The 10,770-nt window shown below is 35.6% G+C and overlaps 1 protein-coding gene across 1 annotated transcript; it reads left to right on the top strand.

Moving 5' to 3' along the window:
* The first annotated feature begins 5,587 nt into the window (after positions 1-5,587).
* LOC147510284 (DEAD-box ATP-dependent RNA helicase 37-like) lies at positions 5,588-10,558 on the top strand. Its single transcript, XM_086602301.1, has 6 exons — positions 5,588-6,318; positions 6,398-6,481; positions 8,108-8,350; positions 9,003-9,170; positions 9,345-9,458; positions 9,565-10,558. Exons 1-6 carry the CDS (start codon positions 5,767-5,769, stop codon positions 10,144-10,146), a joined length of 1,743 nt encoding a protein of 580 aa, XP_086458427.1. The 5' UTR covers positions 5,588-5,766; the 3' UTR covers positions 10,147-10,558.
* Positions 10,559-10,770: the final 212 nt, after the last annotated feature.

Below are 10,770 nucleotides of genomic sequence, written 5' to 3' on the forward strand. Positions count from 1 at the left end.
ACCACCTCCATACGGAAATAACACGGCTTCGTCGGCCCATAGGAAAAAATCACAACTTGATTTTTGGGATTTATTTGAAGATTTAAGTGTCCCAAGCTTCTAAAATAACCCAAATTACATGTTAAAATCACCAGTTAGAATCCAATAGATAATTCTTCAATAACTCAAATTAGTAACAATAAACAAAAATGGCTCACCCAATTGGGGCAGTTGTAGTACTGCCGACCTGGATTGTCATTGCTTCTTGATACGTGTAAACATGACGCGTCAAGACGACAATAACATCTTAAAAATTGGGGGGGGGGGGGATTATGTTTTCCTCGGCCATCCTTTTCTGACTTACAAAAAAATCAAACCCTAGTAAAATTAAATAAATAAATCTAACTCACTAATATCAAAATCAATTATTAAAATTAACACCTGAGAGCGGAAGAACAAACAACCAGAAGTGGTACGTTGGTGTTGTGGGTAGAGGAAAGTAGTAGTGGTAAAACTGAAGGAAAACAAAACAGACTTTATTAAACAAATGGCACAAAGAGATCGTGACCAACCTTATCCAGGATGTTTATGCCAGCTGATATAGAAACAGATTAACAATGACTAACAACCTTCATATATATTTACAAGACCAAACCAATCACTGTACACGTAATCAATTAATATGACAACAATCATGAATAAAATTATGAACTGAGATAAAACTAATAAAATTATTTAAGGATAAGTAAAATCAACTAATATGACAAGAAGGATGGATAAAAGTATGAACTGAGAAAGAACGAACAAAAATTATTACTAAACATGCATATATTATTAGTTTGTTAATAATATAAAAGTAGACAAAATCTAAAGTACGTCGGTTTATGGGTATATGCATGCCATCTGGGCCCTTCACCAGCAAAAGGTGAGGGTGTGTTGCATGGCAAGGTACTGGATCTAGGCTCTCCTAGCCCTGCATACCGGTACAGCCAGCGCATGCTAGAAATGCTAATAAAAGTAATTGAAAAATAAAGGCGTAAATACTCAACCTTTAATACAAAGTTAGTTTGCTAATTCAAACATTGCCGAGACAATTTCAATTACTAACACGCATTACATTCCTAATTTCAATTACAAATCATCTGAGAACATTGTTTCTCTGTCAGAAATGTCATCCCACGGCTCCATCCCCCTTCGTCTAGGCGTTTACCATTGGCCAAGAGGAGAGTACAAATGTAGCATGCACACAGGTTTCCAATTGACATCCCATAAACCTAAACATTTCTTTCTATATTCACTCATAGTTAGTGCCTTAACCTACGCATACAAGTGTAGGAACCATTATGGTTGTAACGAATAATCTACGAACAGAGAAAACCCATGCGCAGCGGAATAAGGGGTTCTCACAGTTTTGGATAGAAATCATACCTTTTAAATCGGCTAAGATAACTCTGAGAATCCAACCTCTATGAAATCAGCAATCTCTTGATCTTCTGTTATATTTCTATCCTTAGAATGGACGTTGTGTGGGCACCGATCTACCAACCCTTTCTTTCTCTCTTTCCTTGCCTCTCTTTTCTAATCAATGAATAGTGAATTCAGCCAGGAGAGAAGGGTTTCTATTTATAGGCTTACAACAGGGACCATGATGAGAAATTAGGGTTGGGCTTCCCATGTTCTCCCAGAACACACGACCCAAGTTCATTAACAAATGGCTTATTCCACTAAAGGCCATTGTTGCACTACCGCCCTAATCCCAAATTACGTGTTACGTTTTATGGGCTCCATATTATATGCTTGTTGATCTCCCCGTGTTTAAGATATCGAATGCCCGTTGATTAAGTCAAGTTACTGACAACTATATTAATCAACTTCTTATGTCCTTGAGTAGTACCACTCAACCTCATTGTCATGTCGGATTAAATCCACCTGTAGGGTTTACATGACAATCCTTATGAGCTCCTCAAGAGGACATCATCAGCCCGACTTCTTGCAGGTCACGGATTCCTTCTATAATCAACATCACACCTTACATATAATGTTATTACCCAATCCATCGAGTTTGTTGATTCACAAATGAATCTCACTCATTGATGATTTAAAGAAATGTACAATGCACGTAAGTGTCCGTTATTATATCCGAATTAAGAGAACAAGCATCCATAATAACAAAGGTGTTTGTTCTCTTATATAGTCAGTATAAAGATAAACGACCTCACTTGGTCCTGTTCAATACACACAAAGTGTACTAGTGTAATCATGTAGTCAAGATAGACTAATACTAGATTATACTACAACCGTACCAATGGTTTGTCCAAATCCATCTAGGTTGTAAACGTTTACTTATACTTTATAAGGTACTGATGATATGATATTCTGTGTGTCACCACACACCACACACCACATCATCTACAACATAAAGTATTAGACGCATGCATATAACTAATAACATATATAATATACATAATATTTGCCCATATGATTCTCATTCAAAATATAAAGAATTAGAGTTAATACAAAAGTAATATTTTTAGTATATAACCCTATCAACAAGCAGTCCAATAACCCATGTACCTTGATTGATACTGCTTTCTTCTCAATGTGTGTCCAGATCCATTTATACTACAACTGTTTATACCGAGATTATTGCATTAATTTGCATATAAACATCAAATACACGGATCTCCAGAAGAAACCCAGATAAATACTATATACTATATTGAAATACTAAAAACAAATGAAATAAAAAATGAGGCCTGTCGATTTTAAACTAACTAACTTGAAACCAATAAGAAATAAGAAAAATCTAATACCTGTCGTGCTGAACCCCTCTTAAAACTTGATAATTGGAATTAGGGATTTGAGACAAGAGAGTGTAAAGAAAAAAAAGAAAGAGATGATGATATTTTTATAGAGCTTCTACTATGCACAAGGTGAAATTGATCAGAGAATGCCATCGAAATTGAAGTGAACGGTTGGATTTTCTGTTTGACCGAAGGGAGAACGAAAGTAGCGCTAAAGTGGAAAACTTTTTTTTTTTGTTTTTTTTTGTTAACTTGTTTGACAACTTGTTCACTCATTCTTCTGATTTTTCTAGTAGATAATGCTAAGCTATCACTACTTGTTTAAATCGTTGTTCTGTCCTATTGAAGGCCAAAACAAGGAGATAACTAGATAAGACTATGAATTGGTCTAGATCATGACTGCTTCAAAGTAAATACACAACTTGACATACTCATTTGAGGAACTGGAAGAAGTAATGTTCGAGTTATATTCACTAATACTCAACAGTGATTTGGTGATGAACTGATGATAGAACTGGAAGAAAAAACAAAAAAATAGTTATACGCAACTTTTAATCCTTTCTACTTTTCTTGATGAAAACAATATAGATCAATAGAGCTTCTAGATTTTGGAAAAACAATAAACTATGATGAGTAATATTAACCAAAAAAGAAATAAACAACAATTATTAAAATGGAAAATCTAGAGTACGCATGTTGTACCTATACTCTCGAATCTCTAGGCCTTCCTATCAGCAAAAGGTGCGTGTGTACTGCCCCACAAAGTCTTGAATCAAGAGTCCTGAATCCAGCGCACTGGTGCATCCAACGCACTCTAGAATCGCTATTATTAAAATCAAAGGCCAACAATCAATCAAATATATAGGGTTTCTATATCAACGTGCAACCCAACATCTACCACAGAATATCCACTGGAAACTGATACAATCTAGAAGTGATTGTATAAAAAACACATAACATTAAGGCTTACTGAGGAGCCTTTGACCTCCTAATCCACACACAAGTGCAAACTACAATAATATACTTCTCTCCATTTGTAGTAGATGAGATACACTACAATTTATAGCACTAGCTACTTAATAACTAACCACTAACCACTAACCTACTTACGAGATAATGCCTAAAATGAAGGAAACTAACAAACTGACTAAACAGAACTATAGACATTAGACCTATGATTCTAGATTATGCACACATAACATAAACAAACCCCCAATCCCAACAACCAACTAATGCTTAAACCAAAATGAAATCTTAAACCACACAATCCCCAATCAAACTCATAGTTTCTAAGGCTGAGTCCAATAGCTCCCTATCCCTTTAAAAGTAGAGCTAAAGTTAACAGATTTTACTCTCTATCATTAATTTTCTCTGTATATATGCAAATGATTTTACTCTCTATCCTTATTTTACTGTTTCAGGAGATTTCTTTTAGGCTAAGTCCAATAGCTCCCTATCCCCTCAAAAGTAGAGCTAAAGTCAATAGATTTTACTCTCTATCCATAAGGATAGAGTAAAATAAGGATAATGATAGAGTAAAACTTTATCCTTTTTAAGCATATATATAGAGAGTGAAATAAGAATAGAGAGTAAAATTATTTACATATATACAGAGGAAATTAATGATAGAGAGTAAAATCTTGACTTTACTTTATCTTGGACTTAGCTTTTCTGAAGGGGATAAAATTTGATATATAGAGAGTGAAATAAGAATAGGGATTTGAGAATAAAATTATTTTTTAGGTGTATTTTCATATAATTTTTGGTTTTAACCTGAGAGGAAATTAATGATAGAGATCATTAAAAATCTAAACATTCAAAAAGAAAAGATGGTGGATCAGAAAATGAAATTAGAAGGAACTTTAGCTCTACTTTTAAATATCTTTGAGTAACATTGAAACCTCCATCGACACAATGACTAGGGGATAGGGAGCTATTGGACTTAGCCTAAAAGAAATCTCCTGAAACAGTAAGTTTAACTAATTGCTACAAAACAAAAAAAAAACTAATTGATTCATGAAGAATTTGGATTAAAAAGAGATAGAAATCTATTCTCATTACGGAGAGAAAGAGTTTGTAAAATCCTTTTGAAGTCCACCATATTAGGTTCTAAAACCTTTTGGTGTAGGTTGAACCAAAACCGCCATTGTGGTAAAAAGATAACACTCGATGATTGGAATTAGGGATTTGAGAATGGGTAAGAAGACTAAACAAAACTAGCGCTAAAACAGAAATTTTCGTGTATTTTCTTTCTATTTTATTTTTTGAATTTTTGGTTTCGTTAACCTGTTTGGAGCAACTTGTTCACTAATGTTCCGGTTTTACCCACCTCTACGTGTGGCTGAGAAAGCTGCCCACCACATCTATAGTGCGGCATGCATAATATAGAAGCGCTATAAATAAAATACACTTATTCATATCCCAACTCAATGCTACGCAAAACATATTTCACTTTGGGATCGAGTTTTGAAAGTATCACGGGTGAAAATAAGATCACGACTAAAAACTCAGAAAAAGAGGTCGAAAAGTAAAGTCAGTTCAACTATTATTTCGTGGTCCCTCAGGTGCTGGTCTGATGCAACATTTGCAATCATTAATTTCTATGTACACGCACGAAACAAATAAAAAAAAAAACGTTCCCCATTCCCCATTTCCATCATGTGTACAAGATCTCTTCTTGGACCACTAACCAGACATTCGAGATTATTGATTCCATCCAAATTTCCAATAACACCCTCATCAAACTTCTCCTATTCCCCACAAGAAATAATAATAAATAAATAAAAAATATCTTCTCACTCTTTGCTTAAAAAGGGTGTGAATTGCCAGCTTCATGGGGAAAGAAACTCTACCATTTATTCCACTTCTAATCACCCCCTCTCTCTCTCTCTCTCCTAGGGTTTTTTTCACCCCTATAAAATCTCTCTAGGGTTTCTAGTGTCTAACTCATTTTACCTTTTTAACTGTACACTTTTTAGAAATAATGGCAATGCCTTGGGGAAGTATTAGTAGCGATGGATCTCGTCCAACACGTCCATCTTACGTGCCACCTCATATAAGGACTAGAATATCAACTCCCCATGACTTTTTTCATAGAGGAGGCTCATTACCAAACCCAGTTGATGCTATTAACAAGTTTTCTCAACTTAACGTTGATGATAATGAGGATCTTAATAATGGGATTATTAACTTTGATGCATATGAAGATATACCAGTTGAGACTAGTGGGAGTGATGTGCCACCACCTGTTAATACATTTGCCGAGATTGATTTAGGTGATGCTTTGAATAATAATATTAAGAGGTGTAACTATGTTAAGCCTACTCCGGTACAGCGACACGCTATACCTATAGCTATTGCTGGTAGAGATTTAATGGCTTGTGCTCAAACTGGTTCTGGAAAGACTGCTGCATTTTGTTTTCCTATTATTAGTCTTATATTGAGGAACAGGCGTGGGTGGTCTACTGTTGGGGGGACTAGGATGGCGAATCCGCTTGCTCTTATTATTTCGCCTACTAGGGAACTATCTTGCCAGGTTAACTTTTTGTGTGTTTTTTTTGGTTTATGGATATATTTTTGTTTATTATGTGTCTGATACTGTTTTGTTGTTTTAGATCTATGATGAGGTGAAGAAGTTTTCTTATCAGACTGGTGTTAAAGTGGTTGTTGCTTATGGAGGAGCACCAATGGGTTATCAGGTTTGTTGTTTTCAGTTTTATTTTATTCAGTGGTGATTTTGATGTTTTATAATGATGTGTCTCTGTCTTTGAACATATGAAACACTATAAATTGTCCAGGTTTCTTTGTTTGACTTGTAGTTTGTCTATATGTATTGTTACACAAGCCCAAACATTTTGGATAATGGTATTTTTGTTTGTTTGTTTAGTTAATAGACTTTGTTATATTATATTATTCTGAAGAAATTAAAATATAATACAAGGTAGTGAACCCCTGAATGTAGTAAATATGGGTCACAGATATCCCTGTTATTTTATTGGAATGAGAATGAGCAATAAAATTACGAAAGCTTGTGGTTGATATGAGAATGAGCAAGACTGCCCAATGTGTTAGTTGAGATACCTCAAGATATGGTTAGAGTTGCTTATGCTGCAATGCTATCTTGAATCTGGAAACAGAGGTCTTCTGTTTATAACTTCGTCAACGATATGGAGAATATTGAATATATTTGTGATTGAGGAACTTAATCTCTAGCGCTTAATAGTATAATGATATATTTTATTCCTCGTTTTGGTAATCATTTGGTGTTTTTTGCTGACTCTGAGGCTTGCTAAGAATGTTTGTTTTAATGTTAGTAAGGGTTATTGTCATACTTAAATCACTGTTCTGTTTATGATAATCTTCTTTGTCTCTTGGTTCCCTACATTTTGTGCTGGAGAATTTTGAGACCAGGAATGACACGACTGTTGGGCAGACATGCTCTTGACGAGTCTACAGTGGTAAAGCCTTGCTTTGGCTGTGCAGTTCTCAAGATTGTGAGAGGCAAGTCTTTACCTTTGATGGATTCATGGACTCATGGTAGATTGAGGGTTGGTCATTTCCGGTGCAACATTTTTTTATTCTTTTCTTTGTATGAGGGTGTCTCTCTCGTCATCTATAATAAGAGAAGACATCACTTCTCGTTTTATCGACAGTTTGCACACTGCTTACTGTGACATTTGTGCTTTCTAGGCTGCAAGCTTGTGCTGGTGTATGATTGTGTTGATAATTTGAGATTTTTGAATGAACATTAATAGTTGAAATAGCCTGTCTTTGAAAATTAATTGTTCTTGGCCATTAGTAAAAAAAATATCATTGGGAAAATTGGGTTGAATAGGAACACATCCAGTGTTGAAATAAAAGTGTTCTTTGCCATTTATCGTGCACCACTAGAGAAATAATGTGTGCTGTATTTGGGATCTTTTAGTATTGTATTTTGCATTTTCTTTGTTGAATTTTCCCTCTTTGAAATATATAAAAGGAGGGAAATGTCAGTGTCCTTCCATTTATGGAATGTGGGATATATATCTGAATATCTAACGGTGTAGTTCTTCTTGTACAAAAAAACAAAAACAAAGGTATGGCTTATGGAAGTTAATAAACAACTTTGGGGTCAGAGATCAGATATTGTTCTGGTTCTTAGAATTCTTGTTTGCCTTCTTTTTACTTCCAGGTAGAAAGATAACATTTGGCATCCTCTGATATAGTTTATGAATTTTCAGACCATCTTTTCTATTACTCTTCTATGTGGTCTTTTTTTCAACCTGATATTTTTGTTTCTTGATGTCCGTGTTTCTTCATTATGATCAACTGGGACTGTTGCACAGTTGCGTGAGCTAGAGAGAGGTGTTGACATACTTGTTGCGACACCTGGGCGTTTGGCTGATATGATTGAAAGACATAGAGTTTCACTGAGGTCAATAAAATATCTGGCCTTGGATGAGGCTGACAGAATGTTGGATATGGGCTTTGAACCTCAAATTCGGAAGATTGTTGAGCAGATGGGAATGCCACGTCCAGGTGTAAGACAAACAATGCTTTTCAGTGCCACCTTTCCAATTGAAATACAGGTCTGTTAATTTAATCTGGTTTTGCTATTTACTATGTTGAGAAATGTTGCTATTGAACTTAAATCTGTCTTTTCTTTTGTGTTTACTTTTTGCATTTGTGCTAACTGTTTATTCACAGAAAGAATAAAAAAGAAAAAAGTTTGATAGGGATAGTTTCATTTTTGTATATATTTTCAACTGTCACTCTTGCTTTCTTTCTGTTAGAATATGAATCAATGAATTTGTTGGATAGCGTGTGAGCTGACCTTTGACATCTATTTTTATGCATAAGAAATCATTCTTCCACATCTCGTAGGCAATTGTGCATTTTTTTTTTCTTGTCTGTATTATGTTTAAGTGGAATATTTCATGTACTTAATTTGATTTAATCATCGTATCCAGGATAATGGCATAGTAAGTTTATGCTCCTGCACATATTTATTTTTCCTATGATATCATTGGTTAAGTTCTTTCTTTTAGTGATGTAGTATCTGAGTTGCCAAGTGGATGCATTGCCACCTTCAGGCTAACATTGCATAACAAATGTTGGAACATATAATATATGGGATATCTGTCCTAGTTGTAGAAACCTTGTTATATTGTTGATGTTACTTGTTAATGTGTCGATCCGGCCTATTTACATTTTCACTCCAAGTCTACTTCTCTTTTACAGAAACTGGCCTCTGATTTCCTTTCAAATTACATTTTCCTGGCTGTTGGAAGGGTCGGTTCCAGTACTGATCTAATTGAACAGAGAATTGAGCTTGTTGAGGACATGGATAAACGAAGCCACCTGATGGCTCTCCTTCAAGCACAGAGAGAGAAGGGAATCCATGGCAAGGTATTGCTATAAATATGGGATCAATTTCAACTCTACAGTTCCTCTTCATGTTTTTCTGTACGTTCTTATTTAAGAGTTTGTGACATACATTTATTTTTGTTACCTTTTTATGTACTCTGTATTCTTTGTCATCTTGAATGCTGATTAATAGGTTTTGTATGAATTTTTTTGCAGCAAGCTTTAACTGTTGTTTTTGTGGAAACAAAGAGGGGGGCAGATGCATTGGAGCATTGGTTGTCTCGTAGTGGTTTTCCTGCAACAGCAATACATGGTGATAAAATCCAAATGGTTTGTCTCTACAGCATACCGAAGAAATGTTTTGCCTTTCACATTATTATCAGCCTTTAGATAATTGATTTTGCCCTGTCTGCATTATAACCTTTGTAATATTTAGGAACGAGAGAGAGCCTTAAGGTCCTTCAAAACCGGTGCTACTCCAATAATGGTTGCAACAGATGTTGCTGCTCGAGGGTTGGATATTCCTAATGTGGCTCATGTCATTAATTTTGATCTGCCGAAAGACATAGATGATTATGTTCATCGAATTGGGCGAACTGGTCGAGCTGGCAAGTCTGGGTTAGCCACAGCCTTCTTCAATGAAGGGAACCTGTCCATGGCAAAGGCACTTACTGAATTAATGCAGGAAGCAAAACAGGAGGTTCCCGCTTGGTTCAGTGAATATGCACAAAGACCCTGCCATGGAGGTGGAGGTAGAAGTCGCAGAGGTGGGGGAAGGTTTGGAGCTTTTGACTATCGCCAGGACTCCTCTTCAGGCTACTCAAGTCCTGCTGCTGCTGCTGCTGCTATTGATCCTTATGCCACTGTTGCGGCCCCAGCATTTGAAGGATACGGCGGCAACAACTACTCAAGTGCTTATAGTGATGCTGCTAGTGATCCTTATCCCATTGTCCCTGTCCCGGTTTCTCAAGAATATGGATTTGCTAATGGGCCTATAGTGGCCAGTGGTTGGGATTGAACATCATTGCTTCCTCCTGTATGGATATTGTCCACAAGTTGAACTATATTAGTGCATAGCTTCTGGATAGTTAAGTTCTCGCTTCTGACTTAACAGGTGAATATATACATACAAGCAATCTTTTGTGGCCATTTTTTTACCATATCATTGGGACCTCATTCGTACATATACAGTAAGCTGACCAGGTTTTTTGCAAGGGGAACTGACTGTTGCTATGCTTCCTCTTTATTGTGAACTGTATTAGTCCTTGCTTGTTATTTAGCAACTTCGTACTGGTAGTGCTGATGCTTTTTTGAGCAAGGAAATGCAGTATTTTGTGCTGTTTACTGTTTCAAATATTGGATATTGTCTGTAATGTAGACCCTTTGTGTTCTGGATATATTTTTTAAAAGTTTTAGTAGTTCAACTTCCAGTGATTAGACTTTTGTCAGGTTGTGATATGCTTCATATTTGCTTCTGACAAAAGTTTTAGATATTGTTTTAAAATACGAAGTTTTAGTTCAGCTTCCAGTGATTAGATATTGTTTTAAAATTTGTTTGTTTTTATTTTGTTGATGTTGTTGCTGGTAGATTTTGATGAAGTATACTGGCAAAGTAGTTGTGGGGATTCGTTAATATGGTGTT

Source organism: Coptis chinensis, chromosome 3, assembly GCF_015680905.1.
Source record: "Coptis chinensis isolate HL-2020 chromosome 3, ASM1568090v1, whole genome shotgun sequence".
In the NCBI taxonomy this organism is placed as follows: domain Eukaryota; kingdom Viridiplantae; phylum Streptophyta; class Magnoliopsida; order Ranunculales; family Ranunculaceae; genus Coptis; species Coptis chinensis.

Excerpts from the sequence above, each read along its gene's own strand:
- LOC147510284 (XM_086602301.1), top strand. The coding sequence starts at position 5,767 with ATGGCAATGCCTTGGGGAAGTATTAGTAGCGATGGATCTCGTCCAACA. Across the intron at positions 6,482-8,107 it reads GAGCACCAATGGGTTATCAG|TTGCGTGAGCTAGAGAGAGG; the intron begins GTTTGTTGTTTT and ends ACTGTTGCACAG. Across the intron at positions 9,459-9,564 it reads ATGGTGATAAAATCCAAATG|GAACGAGAGAGAGCCTTAAG; the intron begins GTTTGTCTCTAC and ends TGTAATATTTAG.